At 45.5% G+C, this 21,880-nt stretch overlaps 1 protein-coding gene across 6 annotated transcripts in view; it reads right to left on the bottom strand.

Annotated features, from left to right (window-relative positions):
• NRF1 (nuclear respiratory factor 1) overlaps positions 1–21,602 on the bottom strand; it is a 45,065-nt gene extending 23,463 nt beyond the window's left edge. For 2 of the 6 annotated variants that reach the window (XM_015856007.1, XM_032447717.1), the window contains exons 1-5: positions 21,432–21,602; positions 8,756–8,987; positions 6,490–6,604; positions 4,567–4,693; positions 3,886–4,026 (exon numbers count right to left, since the gene is read on the bottom strand). In XM_015856007.1, coding sequence (XP_015711493.1) covers positions 3,886–4,026; positions 4,567–4,693; positions 6,490–6,604; positions 8,756–8,978 — 606 coding nt within the window. In that variant the 5' untranslated portion in view covers positions 8,979–8,987; positions 21,432–21,602. Of the gene's footprint in view, positions 1–3,885; positions 4,027–4,566; positions 4,694–6,489; positions 6,605–7,139; positions 7,459–8,755; positions 8,988–9,086; positions 20,072–21,431 lie in introns of those variants that run through there. The other 4 variants (XM_032447732.1, XM_015855854.2, XM_015855926.2 and 1 more) reach the window with 4 other exon arrangements.
• Between the last annotated feature and the right edge of the window lie 278 nt (positions 21,603–21,880).

Genomic DNA, 21,880 nt, shown 5'->3' with positions numbered 1-21,880 from the left:
AACTCCTATCATCTGGTAGCACAATGTCATGGCATTTTGTTTCCATCCCGATGGAACTATGGGCTGGAGAAGACCTGAATGCCCCAGGCCAAGACCTGAATGCCCAATGAAAACATACAAAACTTCATCACCTTCTCCCAGGTCTCAGCAGAGAAGAGCTTAGAGACAAAATATGGAAGAGAAAAACCAAAATTAAGCCAACTAGATCAATAAGGCAAGACATGCGCTGTATTAACACACTGCATCAACACACCTTAAGGTTCAAGAACTATCACAAAGAGAGAAAAGTCAGAGTAATGCAGGAAAAATCAACAACAATAAAATATTCCTGGTGTGACAGTGTCCCTGATAGTACTTTTGACACTCCTGGAGGGTTTCTCATACATTCTGCCATAGCAGAGGGGTTTCTCCCATCCATCCCAATCACAGCCCTGGTTCCAGCCTGGGTATTGTTGGCTTGAAACTGTAAGCCAGTTCATTCAGATGCTGCCTCCTGCACACCAGCAAGAGTCTGTGGGAGCCAAGAGATGGACTCTATGAACCCTATGGGTCCCCTTCCATTGGGTTCCACTGTCGTTCCATGAGTTTTGCAGGAACACAGAGCAGAAAGAGTCCAGCCACAAGAACCAATATGGGCTCTGAGCTTATTTAACAAGAAAAATTTAAGCGTACTTTGATGAAAAGGGAAAAAACCCAAACAACTTCTCTAAGCACACAGCTCAATGCATTGCACACCTGCTAAGTGCAATGGGTTGCCTGGTGCAAAAATAGTTAAAAGCTCCTTCCCACAACTGTTATCTGCAAGCCATGTTCCTTGTTAACAGATGGATTAATTACTCATCCTGGGGAGTTCAGCAGCTCGAGGCACTTGTTAGGAGGGCTTGCCTTTAATCCACCAGGGAGACAATCAGCTGCTCCAGCACTAGGATGGCTCTAATTAGTACCATAACGAGACCTCACCCCAGCACTTCCGAGACAAAGACTCCACATTTCCAGGGGTGCAGCCAGCAGGATCTATGGAAGCCACGTTCTGCAGCCTCCATCTGTGAAACATCCTCCAAAAAAGCAAAGCCCTTCCCAAAAAGACCACAGCTCACCCTGGTGTCAGCTCTGGGAAAGGCTTTTATAACCTCCAGCATTGAAAACTTGAGAGGAATCCTAAGAAATGTCTCCTTGACACCCTTCGGTCTTCTCAGTTTTAGTACTAAACATGATCAGAGAATTACAGGGGTTGGAAGGGACCACTGAAGATGTAGTCCAAGTATCAATGGAAGCAAACTAACCTCATTTCTATCATCTGCAACAGTATACAGCATGGACAAGAGCTGGGAACAAGGGGTCCTGTGTGAGGAGCATCCAGGGCTTAAGGTTAATGCCCTGATGAGGCTTCCAGAGGGCAAAAAACCTATGGCTGGGAGTCTTCTCTTGGCCCCACATATCTCCAAAAAGCAGCACATGGGGCTCCTGAGAGTAGAAGAGGGCAAAGAAGGAACTGCAGCTGTTTTTCAACAGCTAATTTTAGACCATTTTACTTTTAACATACAGATTGAAAAGCAAGACATGCATCAAGGTTTTTATAAGGTGCTCCAAGCAGGGAGCTGTGGGACTATGGAGCATCCCAGCTGCAGGAGCCCAATTCAGGACAGCAGAACCAGGCATTTCTCCATAGCACATGTACAGCTCTGGCATAGAGCACCAGCTTAGCAGAGCCATTCCTATCTTCTGCACAGATGAGGTGAGTGATGCTCTTTGCTCAGAGCAGCCCTGCTCAGCCTTTATTTCCCTCCAGACCAACAAGGAAGCAGAGCAATTAAAAGGAGAGAGATTTTCACTCTCCCTGTTGAGGAGATGACATCTCTACCACCTGCCTGCAGGCACCTGCAGCTCCCATAGGCACACCTCTTCATGGTGCTGCTCCATTTGTACTTACAAATATTTGGGGTCTCCACAAGGCTTCGTGTTTCCATAGAGTTTTGTGCTGTCAAATAGCTCTCTAGCTGCTAACAGTGAATGGAGTTGTACCAGCAGCTCTGGGAATCAGAATTCTTACAGAAAGCAACAGCATCTCCAGCCATGCAACATGTTGCAGTGATTTAGCTGTTATCATCCACTCTCTCAAAGTAATGTATTCTGAGCCACTGAGGCACAAAAATGACAGCAGCCTCGTCGTATTCAACACATCTGCTTTGTGCTTCTATTTAAGGGTCTGGCAAGAACTGTATGGCAGCTGGACTCCTTCAGGAATGGAATTACCTCATAACCATCACATGTACCATATTTACTCCCTGAATATTCTGCAAGGAGGAACACCTCCTGGGTTGTGAAAATCCACTCAGGAGGCTGCAGTGCAGTCAGTTTTGTCCTCAGATGGCCTCGTGGTATTCAGAGCTCTAAAATTTTAAGAGAACACCTACAATATGTCATCCCTGTGTGATATGCAGGGAAACTGAAATTGAATGTTGACTCCAGAGTCTCAGGAGAAGGGCTGGACTTCAGTACCAGCCCATAATACACACGTAAAGCACTGCAGTACTGGATGTGAAAAGCACAGACTGTCCACAGCTTGGGAGAAACCTTCATAAAGCTATTCTGAGTGATCATGTTGCACTGAAAAAAGGAGAGTTACTCCTAACACAAGACTTGTTTTACCACAGCTCAAGTTCTTTCATGCAGCGTTAAGCAGCCCTATGTTGCTGTGCTGTTGCATCAGCAGTTGGCACAGTTTTTCCCTGCAAAACATGAAGGAGGAAGAAAGGAAGTAAAAGCATTTCTCCTTTAACTGAGCCAAAAGAAGGATAGAACACTCAGTGTTGGGTGGGGGGAAGCAAGCAAACATCAGAGGCACCTTGGTTTGTCTAAATCTTTGTGCAGAGTTTCCTGAAGGCTAAGGACATGTCATGCTTGGAAGGAAAAACCTCATTTTTAGCCTAACATGAGAAGTAATAATATTTTTCTCATAGATCATTGGAGGAAAGGTTGCTTCACTGGAAGAGAAGCAGAGAAAACTTAACTCCTGATGTTAAAATTTTTAATATCCAGTTTTATCATTAAAAAAAAAATAGTCAGCAAAGGGCTGGGCCTGGACAGAAGGGAAGTCCGTATTTCTCCAGGGCAGTCTCCATCAGTATCTCACCCAAGGTTTGATGTGGCCTTAAATAATTGGCAAGCCCTGCTCTGTTCCAGCAGAAAAATGAGGGGACTATCTAGAACACGCAAGAAACAGCCAAAATGGTGCAGCAGAAGCCACCTCCCTGACCTCAGGGCTCAAAAATCACTGTAGTGTGCAGGACCAAGTGCTGCCCCTGTTCATGGTGTATGGGAGGTCAGAAAAACAGCACAAAGAGGGGAGTCAACTCCTTGAGAGGGTAGATAATGGCAAGAGAAGGGGAAATGGTTTGAAGTTCAAGGAGGGAAGATTTAGGCTGGATACCAGGGGGAAGTTATTAACTATGAGAGTGGTGAGGTGCTGGAACAGCTGCCCAGAGAGGCTGTGGATGCCCCATCTATCCCCAGAGGTGCTCAAGGCCAGGTTGGATGGGGCCCTGGGCAGCCTGGGCTGGTATTAAATGTGGAGGTTGGTGGCCTTGCCTGTGGTGGGGATAATATTGGACCTTGAGGTCTCTTCCAGCCCAGGCCATTCTTCTGTGAAAAGGGGTGCTCCCTACAGCCTCAAGCTCTGAGAAACAACTCTGCTGTTGCTACATGCAGAAAATAAGCAGCAATAACAAAGCTTCACATCTAACTAGAGCTGTCACATCCCATGGGAAAGAAAGAAGAGACCTCTGGAGATGCAGACATAAACTCCGGTGCAGAATAACAGGATGCGACTGTAGGATGCCACATCTCTCCCTGGTTCTGCTGAATTTCTACCATGCTTGTGCTTACCTGGGTCATCTTGTCCACTGAGACTGGAATGCCATCAATGGTGAGGGGTGGTAACTCTGAGTTAACCTCCTGAGGTGCAGGAGCGTGCTCTGCCAGCGCTGACTCCAGGTCTTCGAGAATCATGCTCTTGTACTTGCGTACCTGTGGGGAATTGTTAAGCTCAGGTAAACAAAGTGAGGAGCACCAGGAGAGGAGAGGTGAGCAGCAGGGCCTGTCGCCTTCCCCAGGGTGCTGGGGAGATGAAAGAGCAAACAATTCCATGCAAAAACACCTGCAGGCCCCAAAGGCTTGGCTGCATCGAAGGATGATGATGAAACGCTGGGTAACATCACCAAGTGGAAGGATTTGTGGGATCAAAGTTAAGTTCAGAAGTCAGACTTATCATAGTCAGGATCTGCTCCATTTGCTGGCAGGTCTGTGGCAAGGAGCATGCTGTGCTCAAAGACATCCATCGTCACCCTGCACTCTTAATTGAGGCTATTAGCCCTGGGGAACTGTGCTGGACAATCAAAAACTACGCAGAGAAGACAGGAACTCAGTGCTCAACTCACGTTTATACACTGAACCCCTATTTCCCGGGCCTTAAATATGACCTTCAGATCACTGCCAGGCTCACAAGGCTGCTCTGAGCCAGAATTAAACCTGCAATTTATTGTATGGCTTTTTTCTAGAGATACCTACCACATTCTCCAAGGGTGCAGCTCCAAAAACTTTGAAGACGGGGTTGGGTTTGGATGGTGAGATACACAGGACGATGGCTTGCTGCCCCACTCTGGTGGTGTACTCATCCAGCGTGGCACGGAGCTTCCTGAAACAGAACCAGTGAACAGGTGTCAGCTGAGAACCCTGCAGAAACACGACCCTTCCCATTGTCAGCTTCCTTTTTGGATGCATCCCATTCACAAACCAGGTGAGCAGCAGAGCCCCAGCTGTCAGATCGGCCACACAGTGCTTCCCTGCTGTGCTCCCCTCAGTCACACAGCAGCTCAAATATCAGCTATTCTCCATTTTTTTCTCCCCCATTGATGCACAATGGAAAGAGAAATCAACAGAGCAGCAAAGCTAATTTGCATCTCCTGCTGTCCTTAATTCTGTCATTGGCCAAGAGTACTAGGATACAGAACTGGTAAGGAGAAGAATTTGACTATTTCAACAATATTTCAGATAACACAGCTTATTTTACATTTGGGCTCGTAGCATCACATTGCAAATCTCTGGTACCCAAACCAGAACTGTTGGCATTCAGCTGACAGCTCTGCAACGAGGCAAGAGCCAGAAGTGTTGCACCAGCAAAGCACGGGGAGCCCACATGCACCTGCCCCATCAGCAAGTCCCCTTGGAATGAGCTCTCTGTAGGAAGAAAATGTGCCATCATAGACCTTCCTCCTCCTACTAACTTCCAAGCAACACAAGAAAATGCGTCAGAAACTTCGGCAGAATCTCATTAAGCAAAAGAGGAGTAGCAGTACCACTGCGTAACCTGAGCACAGCCATAAAAGAACACTTTAGGATCTGCCCTGTTCATTTTGGAACCTGCTGATGGCAGCACAGTGCCAAAAAGCACCACCACCACTAGTAGCTGTGTAGAGATCCCAGAATCAGAAACCAGCTTCCCACTTGATGCATGCTGCCACTTAGAGGTGTTAAATTGATCAGAGGTACAAAAATAATGCATTTTGTCAGTATTTTACATGTCATAAAACAAAGCAGCTGCAGGAAAGGAAAATCAGTTCCTTCACAGAGGAGTTTCTTTTAAATTATGTTGTTCACATGTCAAGGGAGAAAGAAATCTGCTCTTCACAAATGCTGCAAACATGTGGCTGAGTCACAGGGAGGAGGGAAAAACGGAATGAGGCTATAAAAGGAGCCTACTCCCAGGAAGCACTGTTTAACACCAAACCTGCTCCATTTCTTTCCACCTTGGTCACACGCAAAGGGTGTTACAGGACTTAACAGGTGAATAAATACAATGTAAAGAAACCAGCTTAGTTTCTCACCAATTCTACATGAGTTTGAAGCAGAGGGAAGAAAAGGTGACACTGGATTCACTGCCTCAGCACATGAACTGTGTGAGCAAGATGAAGTCAGCAAGCAGCACAGGGTGACAAACATCCCAACTTCTTTAATGCAATCTAACTGAGGTCAGAACAGTTCCAAAAGCAAAAACTGGTGTGTTCCAAAATGTTCTAAAAGGCAGCAATGTTCAGTGTTCATCACAGGTCTGCAGAAAGCCCTACAGCAGCAGAGCTTCTTGGTGGCTATCAGGTAGACAGAGATTCTCAGAACACTCTGAAGGATCATGTCACAACGCAAAAAAACATGGGCATTCATCACTTGGTAGATACATCCTCAGAGCTGGAATGTGGCTGTAGCTCTCAGGACAGCTGTGAAGTCACTGGAAAGGCCTTGGAAGGCAACATTACTGCAACAGATTGAACCAAAGCAACACTTTGACCCATTCCTGAAAATTAAAACACTGCTTGTGGGCTCCAGAAATGATGCCCCACAACTCCTTGAGCTGAACAGACTCTGGGCAGCACACAAATAGCACTGGGAAGGGACGGAGGAGACAGCCCAAGGCCTGAGTACAGGAGGAGTCCTTACCGTAGCAAACGCGTCTGCTGCCTCTTACGGATGGATGGGTTGGATTCAAAAACGTGTGGTCGCTTCCGTTTCTTACCCGTTGCCACAGCAGCAGCTGCTGCCATCCCCACAGGGCCTGGAAATGAAACCACAGAGGTGAATCAGCACAGTTCCAGATACAGAATGGCTTGGGTTGGAATTGGCCATAAAGATATCATGGAACGATGGAATGGTTGGGCTGGAAGGGACCTTAATGATCATAAAATGATGGAATAATTTGGTTGGAGGGGACCATACAGAATCTCAGAATGACTTGGGTTGGGAGGGACCTTAAAGGTCACAGAATCAGAGAATGGTTGGGTTGGAAGGGACCTCAAAGCCCCCCCCAGCCCCAACCCCTACTATGGGCTTAGTTGCCCATCACCACATCAGACTGCCCAGCATCCCATTGTTTCTCCACATGTCAGAGCTGAAAGGCCACATAAGGTGGCTCCAAAGCTTTGTGTTTAACAAAGGTGCAGCTACAGGAGCAGAAAACCCTAAGCTACCAAGTGCCACAATCACCATAATTTATTTTAAATACTGAGAGCCAACTTAGGCAGAAAACCTGTATTGTGCACAAGCTTTGGATATACTGGGCATGGGAGGTACAGCCAGAGACTGGGGGGTACCTGGGGTTCCCTTGCAGTGAGACTCTCCTGCAACCGCCCACCAGGGTGCTGGGAAGGAAAAGGAAAATCCTGCAGGAGCTGAGGCTGCAAAAATAATAAGCAAAGCAGAGGAATGCCCAGTAGGGTTGTGGAATGCTCAGCGGGATGGTGTTCAGGACCATGAAGCTGTGAGAATCAATGTACAGGCACAGAAGAGCTCCAAGAGTGATCAAGCACGGTGAGAGACTAGTTTTGAACATCGTCACTCAAGCAGATTTCACATCCGTGTTTCAGCCTGATCTCAAGGAGAATAAAGCTGAGAAGAAGCCAGATCCCAGTCCAGCACTGCTCCTGACAGCAGGAGATGGTAGTCTCACAGCCCACAGCTGTGGAACCACCACATATTGGGGAACCACCAGATATGGGGATGTTTTTTGTGTTAGCTCTCAGTTTATATCACCTGGGGTGGCAGTTCATCGTGATAACTCGTTTAAATGCTTTAGGACCCAGGATACACAACATCTGGTCCTACTGCTCCAAGCCAAGCTATCACACATGGCCAGCAAGGCCTCACACCACTTGGATTCAAAAACTTCACAAAGCAGATGTAGGTATGTGACCACTGCAGACTTCCAACCTCAACCTGAACCACATCTTTCTTCCCATTTCCTCACTTTCATTTTTTTTTCTATACAAGCTTGAAGCCATTGACAGTAACCTCTGCTTAACTCTCTCTTCTTCATTAATATATATTCCAACAGCTAAAGCTGGGCTTTCTTATTGCACACAATCCTCCTCCTTTCATACTGGTACATATCCAGAAAAGTTTATCCTGGAGCAGTTACCTTTTCACCACTCTCTATAAAAACTCCTAAAGATTTTACCTTTTTGTCAAGACAACCTGTTGTCATGTCCTCACTTCCAACTGCAAGCTGTCTGTAGCAAGGGTTGACTGCTCAGCATGTTTAGCAGGGACGCTCACCGCATCTATAAGCGCCGATATTGAGCTGCTTTGCACAACTTCTGACAAGCGGGTCAGGAGCTTTATTCCACAGATAAGGAGCCAGATCAGTTTGTGAGTGCTTATTTATCATTTATCATTGCTTTTTTTCTACTAGAGAGGTAAACCCATTTCAAGGCAAATACTGAGGATGCGGCAGGGGTTTACTGGAAGGGTTTTGATATCCTGAAACAGTTCTTCATTCCATAAATAGAATGGCTTGGGCTGGAATGAGCCTTAAGGATCATAAAATCCCAGAATGGGTTGGAAGGGACATTAAAGATTATGGAATGGGTTGTTGGGTTGGAAGGGTCCTTATGCATCACATAATCATGATATGGATAGATTGGAAGGGACCTTACAGTTCACAGAATCACTATATGGTTGGGCAGGAAGGGTCTTTATACATCACAGAACCATGGTATGGCTGGGTTGGAAGGGTCCTTAAGGATCACAGAACCATGATATGTCTGGGTTGGAAGGGACCTTACAGCCCTACTAAAACTGAAGTGAGAAGGAAGCATTCACAACATCCCAAGGGAGTGAAAGGATGACTTGGACACCCCCAGGCACAGTTGGTGACAGTCTGTATGAACGATATGTCATTACAAGGATGCTGAGCACCCTGCTGCTTTACCTGCTGCAGCCAGGTGGGCCGTCACCTCATCGGTAGCCGTGGAGTTGAGGATGTCAGAGTCATCATAGGATGTGTCCTCAGGTGAGGAAGGTGAGTCCTCGTCGGCACTCAGCATGCTGTGCTCCGTGTAGGTGGCCACGTGGACCTGCTGCACCTGCTGGGCCACTGCGTGGGCCTCGATGGTGGCCATGTGTTCTGTTTGAGTCACGCCGTGTTCTTCCATCAATAGGTACTGGAAGGGAGAGAAAGGTCACAGAGTGGGTGTTAGGGACACGTGTACCATAAACAACAGGTAAAGGAAGCTGGGTGAGCAGGAAGGAACAGAGGTTACCTCCCCTAGTGGGCTTCCACAGGAGGGACATTGCTGATCCAGAAGGTAGAAGAGGTTCTGAAAAATCCTATTTCTCAGCTACACATCACAGCACCAAAAACAGGCACCATTGCTGGAGGAAAGGTCTGAACACACCTGGCATTCCCAAGCTGTGTGCCTGGAGCTTATTTCTGCCACTTTGACAACAAGGTAAGATGCTCAAGAGCACTACATAACCCAACCTCAGCATCCTAGGACAAAAGTCCACAGGATTAAAAGCTCTTTACCACACCCCTCTCCATTGAAATCTGTTCAGCTTTTCAAAAGGAGAGAGCCAGGAACACAGACCTGGCCATGGTGCGCTGCACCATCAACTCAACCATAGCATGCCAGCACGCAGCTTTGCTCTTCCAAAGCTTCCCATAACTTTTATCACATATATAACGTGCCAGAAATACACAATGCTTTGCAAATGATCAGCATGACAGCCACTCTGACAAATTAGTCATCAGGCTGATGGTGAGCCCAAAAATGACATCATCGGGACCAACCACACAGGAAGAATGGGACACTGAGATCCATGCCAGGAGAAAGAGCTCTTGGCTAAAGTTCTCTTGGCCAAACCAACCTAGAACAACTACTTGAGAGATTGCAAGAAGAATGATTACAAATGCAGGCTGCTCCGTGGAAAGAATGGAGGAGAAGGGAGAGCACCTCCAACTGAGGACAGGAGATAACCCGAGTCTTGTGCTGATTCTGGGATAGGAAGAAAGGCAAGGCATGTCCAAGGCTATGGGATGAAGTACCAACATCATTGTGTACTGAACACTGAGGGCATTTATGCACTTCCATCAAAGGCAGCTTCAACTTGAAGACACCACAACCAGCAAATCAATTATTTTAGCGAGTCCCATCCTCCAAACATTCATCCACAATCATTTTCTATAGTTGACTCAAGCACAGCTATTTTTTAATTATTATTGTTATTTTTTTAATGGGAAACAAAAAGCTGCATCTCAAACGGAGGGAGAATATTCCCTGGACAGCACTAAGGGAAAGCTTCCTGCTCAAATGCCAGAGGCACACATGGTGTTGAATGGAGATGAGGAGTTCATAGATGAAAACACCGACTAGAGACTTAGGATGAGCCAAGCAAAAACCCACTATCACACAGATAAGTTTCCAAATATCACACTATTACCAAAATGGCTGTGGGTAGTCACATCCTCTTGCTCAATGGACAGCTTCCAGCCAGCAGGTCCAGGGCTTTAGGATGGATTAGCTCCATGTACAGGATCAGGGTGGGTTATCTCTGAATATGGGATTGAGATTGGTTCACTCCATGTATGGCATTGCACAGTGATGGTTCTTTTTGCAGCAGCCTTTGTCCTCCTAAGATAACTCCAACCTAGGCATTTAGGAATGGTTTCTCAATTCCCAATGCAAAGAAATCCAGCTAGATCTTCCCAAAAGAGGTATTGAACTTCCCAAAATGCCAAATGTGCCAAACCCAATCTAGTTTCCCTCCTATCCTTCTAATAGTGGAATCACAGAATGAATGGCTTTGCTAAGAGCCACCAACCTCATGGTGGAGCTGACTCTTATTTTGGCATCACCTATCTAGAAAAGTCAGTTTCTTGTCTGGGAAACACTATGAGAAGCCCTAACTGTTCTTAAGTTGCATGGATGGAAATTAAACACCATTTGGGCTCCCAACAGATGGAGTTTAGGCTGTTTCCTAGCTAGGCACGCATTAGGAGAGCTCCGACCTGCCAAAAAGCAGTTGTGAGACCATTGCAAAGCTATGGAGGTTAAAGCTCCAACCACCTTCCCACTCACAATCCAACTCACAACGGAACCAGGAGTTATTCAGCCCTGCTTACAAGCCACTGTGATGTTAGAACCATCCAAAAGAGCACCAATTCAAATACCTCCAGTAAGGAAGGGGTTGAGATGCCAAGATGCACTGAAGCAACATGAAATCTTTTGGTTGGAAATAGATCCAGCATAATCTTCTTCTAATGAATTTATTTTGCTATCACTAGAGAAAAATGGAGGAAGCAAGGGAGATTTCATGCAAAACCTTAATGGAGCAGCACAGCAGGCCATGCTTTTCCCAAACCACTAGGCTTGCTTTGTCTGAAGTGGTTCACTGCTGTTTTCCCCATGGTGCCATACAACATAAAGTGCTTTCCATTGAAATAAAGAAGTATTTATCCTCATAAAAAAAATACTACCAGAAAATATGTGACAAAGCATAGCTGCCGCTCTGCTCCCCAGGAAATGAGATTGTAAAACGAGCGATGTTTCTGACACTGCTTTCTTTAGGAGGAAAAATGCTTGAACCAGGGCAATACCACTCAAACTGAAACTATGGGTCATGCATTCCTAAGTGGGCAAACAACCAGCTGGGTGACCAACATCAACACATGGGTGGCCCATAAAGAGCAGACAGGAATGTGTGGGTATTTGCTCTCATTTTTTACAGGCACGCATTGTGCTTCCACTACCAAGCAGAACCTGGCTCTGCCCTTTCTGTACCCTCATCTTCATCATTTCAGGCTATATAAAAGTAAATAAAAACTGGGAAAAGGGGGCAAGAAACTACTACACATCTACCACAAACCAGGACTTGCTCCCCAGTGGATGCAGAAGCCTGCCCAGTTGTGCACATCCCAACACTACAAGCTTCAGTAACTCATTTCCACATTGTAATTTGGATTAACTCCAGTTTGACCCAATAGCTGACTTCACTTAACACCAATTTTCCACTCCACCTTCTGCACTCTTTTCATGTCTGGGCATTTGCCTTATGGAAAATTCCCAAACACCTCCAGCATCTGAAGGGCAAAAGCCTCGTAGCCGTGTGTTGAAAGTTTGGGTCATTATTTGTATTATCCATCTTTTCATATTATTCCCGCGGGATTCCTGGTAGAAATCAGGCTGTGAGCACAGAGGAAGAACCATCCAAAGAGCCACCAAAAAGAGCCACCCAAAGCAGCTTCGACATGAATCTGATGGTCTGGAAAAGGAATTATTACATAGAGCATGAAAGGAAAAACTCATTCTTGATTCATTTCAGAAATGAATGCTCCTCATTCCAGAGAATGAATGTTTATTCCTCTTCTGCTTTATTAAACTGAACAAATTCAGGTGCAAGGAAACCCTTATACCACAACACTGCCTGTGGAGACGTTTCCTGGTAGCTGTGGCTTAGTCCTGAAGCCTTGTATGAAAGCCAGAAGTATTTTTTAAATCTTTAAAATGCTTGAAAACAGAGAAATGAGGATAAAGTCACCTCACCATGCAGTGCACAGTTGCTTTGTGGTCGCGATGGAACCTCCTCTGATGCGCTGCTGACACCAGAGCTGGAAGAATACCAGGTGCTGGAGGAGAAAAGCAACCCAAAATAGCATAACCTGACCACCAGAAACAGCAGAAAACAACGGAAATGGAGCACAAAAACTGTAAATTCTATGTTCAATTCAAAGACGTGTGGTTGAAAATGGAGCTCGTGTCTACTCAGTGTCATCTGTGGTGTGAGTAGGAGTAACCACATCGACATGAAGCCATGCAGGTTACCCTACTGGAGGAACTCCCCTACCGCCATCTCATGATAGTGTTGCTTCAGGAGTGCTTTAAACTGAGCCAAAGATAAGATGCCCACACAAGAATAAAGCAGATGGAAAAACGTCTTGGGATGTTTAAATAATTTCCATACAGATGCAAAGAATGGACCACGTGAATGAAGACAGAAGGAAAAGGGCTGAGACCTACTCTATGTAGACCGTAACTCCAAATTCTGCAACCAGATCTTTCTTCTGCTTGGACACTTTGGGTGGAGGTTTCTCCTTTGAAAACTCAATTCTTCATAAAATAGTTCTGTCTTTTCTTTGTGAATACTCCTTGCTATCACCACAATGTCTCCTAGGTGAAGATTTTGGAGATCGAGGCCTCAGTTGGGCACTGATACCACAGCAGTTCCACTTTGTGTATGGAATAAGCAAGGATTGAGAAACAACACAGGCAGAAAACTGAGGTGCAGCAGCCCACGAAGGTACCGAGGCACAGCTCTCCCCAGCACTGCTTCTTCTATTAAACATAAATCAGATTGCTGGGTGGTAATGGACCCACCTGAAGTTAATTTAGAGGTCTTGGAGCAAGGGCCCATTTGGCATAGCCACAAATGATCCCTCCGGCTCATTTCTTTATTAGTTCCAAAGGAATGGAAACGTTCCTAGTTTCCCCTCTTCCATTTTCTGCTTGATCACTGAGCTGCAGACCCAATATCAAGCATCCTGAACCGAACAGTGCATTGCACAGCACTATCCGGAGCTACGCAGCTCAGTCTGAAAACCAGCTTTAAAAAGGAAAATGACATTAAACCTGTCTCGCTATTCCAGCATCACGCTTTTAACTGCAAGGAAATGCTGCTCCGTGCTCGGAGAGCTGATTTTTTTTTTTCCTTCCAAAAAATGTGCAACACCTCCTTCCTTTCTTCCACTCCTTTTGTAAAGTTGGTGAGCATCTGGAGTTTAATATGCCTTTAATGGATTCAAGCCTGCCCTGTAAATAAGCCATTTGCTTTGCATGAAACCACCACCATCACACTGGCACCTTTGTTCTCGGGGGTTGCTGTGATCTGGGTGTGTTAAACCCCATACAACGGTGCTGCTGGCTCTTCTTCTTGCAGCACTGTGGTAATTTCCAGCCACACGTACCAGCACCTCTGCTAGGAAACGAGCTTCCCCATCAGTGCATAGATATCTGCTGCTCAACCTTCCTCCTTCCCCATCTTGCACAAGGATTGCCTGCAGGAGCTGTGATGTGGTAGTGGTGCTCAGCACTGCTCAGTTGCTTGTGTGCAACTCTTCTACAGGATGAGATGAGAAAGCACTTGTCCTGTGTAAGTCCTATGTGCTCACCACAGCAGGTTGTTTGATTTTAAAGCCTATTTTCCATTGGTGCTATAGGTTTAGATGAATTCCCAGCTCCCTGCAAGAACAGCCTGGAACATTTCCTAAGTGAAAAGTGATCCGGTGAGAAATTAATCACACACCACCTACTGATAAAATAAATTTCCTATTCCTATTTGAGGGAATTCTGCTTCAGAAATGGTTTCCCACTGTGTTTTGCTGTTCTGGCACAAAGCTCTCTATGCATTTTTTCTAAAGCAGAGGTACTTCTTCATCCCATGAGCATCTCATCAGCAGGTTTCAATGGTGGGAGAATTAATCTCATCCTCTGAGATTTCCATGAGGACAATTGCAATCATGCCTTAAACCACTGCTGCTGATCAGCCCTCACAGCAGACCACTGTAGCCACATTTTGACCCATTTTGGATGGGTCTCAGCTCCATCTCTTGTCAGTGCCACAGCCAAGCAACACCAAGTCCTGGCTTTTCTTAGGGGGATGCAAAACGAAGCCCTCACGTCCTTCCTAAAATGAGGCTTTGGACTCCTACTGGAAGTCTCTGCATAGCATCCAACCTGCTGACAGCTCTCCCAGGTTAAATATTATTCACTCATTCACCTTTAGATAGGGTTCGATGCCATTCCCGTGCAATGATGAGCCTTGATGGAATTAGTAATGCAGGTTTGATAAGGAAACAATGCCATCCATCAGCAGCAAGATTGACTTGTATATTTATTATTACCTTAACTCACTGAAAACACACTGAAATGCAAAAATCCCATTGTTATGGAGAATTTGCTGTGGTTGAGCTCTGGCAGAAACGCAGTAACTCAAGCCCTAGGAGGGACTGAAATCCACCTCTCGTCATCCCACAGCGTCCTCCTGTGGCTTAATGCAATTATCCTTTTAATTAGGCTGGAGAAATAATCCCTATGCCAGCAATCGCAGCACAAAGAACCCTAAAAGAAATAAAAATCCTAGAAAACCAAATCCATGTCTTTTATCATGCCTTTCTCATCAGCATATCACCTAAAAGAGCTGCAGGAAACACAGAAAGCCTGGAAAAGAAACCAATGGCACTTTACACCCGTTTATTAAGCATGTAAGTGGAGTCTGGACAGCAAAGCATCTGACAAACAGCATCCTCAAAGGTACCGTTATGTCCATTTGTGCACATTCATTTCAAGAAGCATGGAAATCCCCATTTCTAATTATTTTACCCTGAACCACGCAGCCTTTAAGTCATTCTAAGCGAGTTGCTCTTCTCTAGTTGTTACAGCTTTTTAATTAATTTGAAGAATTGCTAACCCTATCAACAGCATGACCAGAGAGGATCTGCTGTTTGCTGACGGCCCTCTCCCAACAGGATTACTGCCCAAAAGACAGAGCACAGCCCTGGCAGGCTGAATTAAGGTACGAATGTTCCCATTTTTAATCCTCTTTTATAGAGGCAAAGGATTACTGTTACACTGGGCTGCTGCAAGGGAACATAATGGGAGCACTGCGAGGAGCACACGAGTGTGAGGGCAGTGGTTGGCAGACAGCACAGAGATGCTCACTGGGATTTGGAGGCAACATAACAGCACATTTGGAGACAACAGATTTGGAAACAACACCAAGAGATCAACCTGTTGGCCTTGGCTGCTGCCCTGAGCACTCAGCCAACAGCATTGTTTGCCCTCACGTTGCCTTAGCTCAGTCATCTACCACGTGGTAAGGGCACAGGGTACAGCCCTAATTAAATTATCTGCACTGAATTACATAGCTCTGACCTAAGATGGCAGGCCTGGCTACAAGGCTGGGTGGTTCTGTTGGTGACGTGTTCTGCAGGGAGCTCATAGAACGGGTTGGGAAGGACCCCAGAGGCCACCATGCCATGGTCTATCCTAAACCCAGGCTGAACTACACCTCTGAGATCACACTTGGTTTTGGAGGAGAGGCTCCACCTTGACCAGGAGAGAAAGGGGACAGCTATTAGATCACAGGACATCCCAATTGGAAGGGACCGATGAAGACCATCAAAGTCCACACAGCACCACCCAAACCCAATGTCTATCTGTGGCTCAGCAAGATGAGACCACTCTGCAATTACCTAACTACCTGCGAGCTGGATTTAAGTGCACTTTAAGAACATTTTTCCCCTCTGTGGGACCAACAAAGCTCATTAACCTGGCCACCTTCCTCCTCAAGGCACATCACTTACTATGCAGCTGTTTTCCATGCAAGCTAAACACTCAAAACTAAATCTGTTAAAAGATGAAACATTTATTACATGTTTATAACAAGCATGCCTATATAGAAAATGGGGCTGCTCACACTCTGAACAAACATGGGAGCTGAGGGAGGTTTTAGGAGCTGCTACAACACACAACCACCATTTATTTTGTGCATGGAAAACAGAACTCAACATTTTATTTGCTGCCACATTTTGTGTTTTGGAGGTCTTTGACATTTCCTCACCGCCACCTCTATCCACGTATGCTTCTCATTATCAGAGTTTAAGCATTACAGCCATCATAAGAACACACAGCATTTGCTTCTTGGGCAAGAGACCCACCCTGAATGCTTTACCATTCACTCAAAAATATGGTGCAGAAATAATGAGCCAGAAAAAGAAAACAACAACTTGCCGCCCTAAGCAACTATGAGAAGTGATTCACATCAGCTTGGATTTCCTAGGGAGAAAGAGAGCAGCACTACCTCAAGTCCTCTCTCCTTTATAGGGAAAACTGAAGAGTTAAAAGACCTTTTGGGGGCCTGAATAGAAGGAGACTCAACAGCTGAAGCCAAAAATAAACTTGTGGGGTAAGAATTAATTGACACAACATCGAGGATGTCACAATGTAAATAAAGCACGGAGGAAGTATTTTTGACCCAGACATGGGGGAAGTTTCCTGAGCCGCGGAGTCATCTCCGTTTGATGACTTTAATTAGAGGGTTACGTAATGAACAGTGGGTGGGAACCGGTTTCTTTCTGATTGCATGACTTGTCATAGAATCATGGAATGGAGTAGGTTGGAGGGGATCTCAAAGACCACCCAGTTCCAACACCCTGCCAACATCTAACCTAAATCCCCCCTTCTTTTAGTTTACAACCATCAGATATCTCCTTTTTATCAGGCCCTCAAGGAGGCAGGAAACCATCAACACCAACCAAAATAATGCAGGTGAGGAAGCCCAGCACAGCAATGTGCTCCGTGCACAACAACATGCCCCCATTACCCACAAAACAGGACAAAAGGGTGAAAAGCAACTACAAAATAATGCTGGGCTCTTCAATTCTATAGAACCTGGATCAGATGGAATATACCTGCAACACAAAGTGCTGCACAAGTCTCTGAACATCTACATCGTACAGGATGGAAAACTATGGCATTTCATTGATGTCAACACATCAGCAGGATGGATGCCTGCGGCCCTCCACTAGATACAGCTTTCAGCTCTACAATGTCTTATCCATCAATAGCACAGACTCCTTGGAGCTCAACAGGCAAGTCATCCACAACCAAAAACCCAAACAGCCTCTGCCAGATGGGAGGATCCAAGAAGAAAGGGTTGGGCTGGAGGAGGTCAATTGGGTTGGGATGGCTGAAACCAATAGACCTACCTTCATTGGGTTGGGATGGCGGAAACCAACAGACCTACCTTCATTGGGTTGGGACGGCTAAAACCAATAGACCTACCTTCATTGGGTTGGGATGGCGGAAACCAATAGACCTACCTTCAACAGTGGGGACATGAGCAACCACCAAACTGGATGAGAGATGAGTAGTTTTAAACCACAAGGGGACAGATTACCTTTAAATACAAGTAAGACGTGCCTCAGTGCCACTCAGCCCCATCACCTAGGGGTCCTCGGTGGGCTGCTGGTATGGCAGCTGAAATCCCAAAGACAGAACTTTTATCCTCAGCTGGCTGTAGCTGCTTCTTATTTTAGACAAGCACCCTTAGCAAGAGGCTATCTACCAAACAGCTAATGAAGTTCATTAGAGGAGAGACGGGAGAGTCACAAAGCCTCTGCTCCAAGTGCCACCTCAGCACCATTCTTTCTACTACAGTTACAACTCACAGAGCAAAGCAGGCGAGATCCCCACCACGTGCCAAGAGTTATTTAAGAAGACCAAGGAGTGTATTACAGAATTAATTTATTAAGTAACTCAATTACTGGATAATCACTGGTACAAAAATAAAGTTAACGATACATTCTTCCTCTGGACTTCCTTCAGGAGCAGCAGTAGTAGTCCAAAGTTGAATTTTAAAGCAGTACTTACAATGAAAACCAACAGGAGCTAAGTTCTATTGACAGCACACGGCATTACGCATGAAGATCTATTACATTTTCATGGTAGAGGGGATGCAAGGACATCCTACAGAGGCACTGCACCCAGCTTCCTTCCTAGAAGTTATTTTCTGGGCTGCTTTCCAGATCATAAAAGGCTACAGCAAATATATATATATATATGAAAAAGAACCCGAAGCCTCCAGGGAGGCTGAATGGAATCTCCCAGGGCTCCCAACCTGTGATGCTGTGGCCATTCACGCTTCATTTTCATTACGAAGCTCAAAGCCTCCAGGTTTGAGCCTGCCAGAAGCTGAGCAGGTTGTGATAAATCTATCGAAGATGCTCCTGGTTTGTGAGCATTGGAAAAACAAAAAGCAAATTCCAAGACTTTTGATAGCCCTCACACCTAAAATACTTAAAATTAAAAGCCGATATCTGCGCAGCTGACCAGGCACATAAGGCCTTCATTAAGGCCAGTAATTAAAGCCTAATTACTACCAAACATAAAGCACTGTGTGGCAGGAGTTACAATGTAGCCTTTGCTCAACATCCTCTACCAGGTTTATGCCATGCATTTTCCCAATGCCACACACGCCATTGGATTTATGGCAGTGAGAGCCCATTCATCACTAAGGCTGCACCTAAATAACAGGAGAGCTCTAAAAAGTGTGACATAAAGCTCCACTGGAGTAAAGACATGGAGAAAAAGATGTATTAGATGATGTAACTCTACATGATAGCACTTAGCTATAATGAACGATACCAAGACCCCAAAGAAAGTCAATGTGATCCAAACCCGTGATGGATGAAACCCCAAAGAAAGTCAATGTGATCCAAATCCATGATGGATGAAACCAAAGGCCCAAAGAAAGTCAATGTGATCCTCATTCATGATGGACAGGACCAAAACCCCAAAGAAAGTCAATGTGATCCAAATCCATGGTAGACAGGACCAAATGCCCCCCAAAAAGCCAACGTGATCCAAATCTGTGATGAATGAGGTCAAAAACCCAAGAAAAGTCCATACGATCCTCATCCATGACGGATGAGACCAAAACCCCAAAGAAAGTCAGCGTGATCCTCTGCCATGATAGGCAAGAACAAACACCAAAGAAAATCAACATGATCCCCAGCCATCCTGGACAAGACCAAAATCCTAATGAAAGTCAATGTGATTGCCAGCCATGATGGAAAAAGACCAAAATTCCAATGTAAATCCACGTCATTCTGAGCCTTCCAAAGTAGCCAGACACTTCCTCTTTCCCACCAATGCTCAACCACAGACATTAACAAATAGAAAACAGAACGATTTCTCGTCCATCTCCTCGCTATTAAGGCATGAGAAGAGCAACCCCACAACTCTAAGGATGAGCAAAATGCTGCAGGTGACCCAATGGCCAAGGGAACACCAAAGCATAAACGCATCAAAATGGATGAAAAATGACAAACCACCAGCGAGGCCAGAAACTCAAAGGCAGAACCACACCATGCCAAAAGGCCTCTAATTCTGGGAATAGCTCTAGGAAGGGGGAACAGAGCATCCAAATCTTGAAGATACGCATAGAAAATATTTCTTCATGTTACCAGGATTAGTGGTAGATGCAAAAGAGCTCTTTCTGTGCAAGTTTAAGGTGGGGATTTTGTGCTCTGTGATGGTTCCCAATCCCAAATGGCTCAGGAAGCAGTGGGAGCCCCATGGCCACAATGCAGCCCAATAAGAAGGGAGAGGAGGAATAAAGGGAAGAGGTAAAAAAGGGGGTCAAACTAAAAAGGAGGGAGAGGAGAAAGTAAGAAGGAAAAAAAGGCATAAGAAAAATGGGGAAAAATAAAAAATAAAAGAGGGAGAGGAGGGAAAGGGGGGAGAAAGGAAAAAATTAAATGGGGGAAAGAAGTAAAAATAATGACAAAGGGAAGTAAAAAAACTTAACAGGAAGGAAAAGGGGGAAAACCTAAATGGAAGAAACATTAAAAAGGGGATAAAAAAAAAAAAAAAAAGAGTGGAAAAAAATAAACAGGGAGAAAATTAAAAGGAGAGGATAAATATATATATATTAGAAGGGGAAAGATAAATATATATATCTATCTAATATATATGTATGAATAATTAAAAGGGGGAAAATAAAGAGGAAATGAAAAAAGGGGAAAATCTTACAAATGGAGGGAGGGAAAAAATATTAAGGGGGATTTAAAATAAAAGTAAAAAAATGTTAATGAGAAAAAAATGAAGGGAAAATAAAAAATAAAAAGGAAAATTATAAGGGGAAAAATAAAATAAAAAATAAAAAGAAGGAGCAAATTGAAGAGGGGAAAATAGGGGCAAATAAAAATTGAAAGGGGGGCAAATAATAAAAATTGAAAGGGGGGAAAATAATAAAAATTGAAAGGGGGGCAAATAATAAAAATTGAAAGGGGGGCAAATAATAAAAATTGAAAGGGGGGCAAATAATAAATATTGAAAGGGGGGCAAATAATAAATATTGAAAGGGGGGGGAAAAGGAAAAATAAAAAGGGGGAATGTGAAAATATGTTAAAAAAATACAAATTAAAAAATTAAAAGGAAAATATGATAAAATGAAAAGGAAAATAAGATAAAAAGGGGGAAAACAGATAAAATGAAAAGGGAAAAATTAGATTAAAAATATTATATATATAAATATATATATAAAATATTATATATATAAATTATATATATAATTATATATAATTAGGAAAAAAAAATAAATAATAAAAAATATATAAGGGGGGAATTGAAAAGGTGGGGAAAATAAATAAGAAAAAAAAAATAATAATAATAAAAAATAAAAAGGAGTGAAAATAAAGAAACAAACCGGGTGGGGGGTAAAGGCCGAACTACAGACGGGCCGGGATAGGAAGAAGCAGCGTTAGGGCGCACAAAATGGCAGAGGGGTCCCCGCTGTCCCCGCTCTCCTCCCGCGTGCGGGCCCGGCCCGATCCCTTCCTCCTTCCATTCCCTTCCCTCTCCCCATATTTCAATGGATCCCCGAGGCCCATCCCGATCCCAATGCCGTTCCCCGGACCCCCCTCCCGGTGCGTCGCGGCCCAGCTCGGGGCTGCGGGGCCGGGGGTGCTGGCGGCCGGCGGGGGCCCCCGCGTTGCTGCGGCTGCGCCGGGGCTGGAGGAGCTGGAGATTGCGCGGTAGGACACTCACCTCAGAGCGGCTGCGCTGCGGCGGGCCTGCGCCGTGAGGCCTCAGGCGGGCGGCGACCGGGGAGAGAGTGAGAGGAGAAGGGGGAAAGCGACGCGGCCCGGGCGGAGCCGCCGCAATGGCGGAGGGGAGAGGCGGGGAGCGGCGAGCGGAGAGCGGCGGCGGCGGGAGGAGGCCGGGGGGGAGAGGGAGAGAAGGGGGGGGGGGGGGGGAGGAGGACGTATGGCGTCATAGCGCGGCGCCGCCGCCATGATGGGGAGGGAGAGGGATGAGCCGAGGGTGCCATGATGGGGAGGGCGAGGTGGGGGTAATGGGGAGAGAGGAGGCGCCATCTTGGGGAGGGGGCGGTGGCGGCGCCATCTTGGGGAGGGGTGATGGGGAAGGGAAGAGCGGGAGGCGCCATATTGGCGGCTTCCACTTCAGGGCCCGGCGCCATGTTGGGGAGGTCACTA

This window comes from Coturnix japonica, chromosome 1 (assembly GCF_001577835.2).
Source record: "Coturnix japonica isolate 7356 chromosome 1, Coturnix japonica 2.1, whole genome shotgun sequence".
Taxonomy (NCBI): domain Eukaryota; kingdom Metazoa; phylum Chordata; class Aves; order Galliformes; family Phasianidae; genus Coturnix; species Coturnix japonica.
The sequence above is the reverse complement of the archived record's forward strand: the minus strand, read 5'-3'. Positions and strand labels throughout refer to the sequence as shown.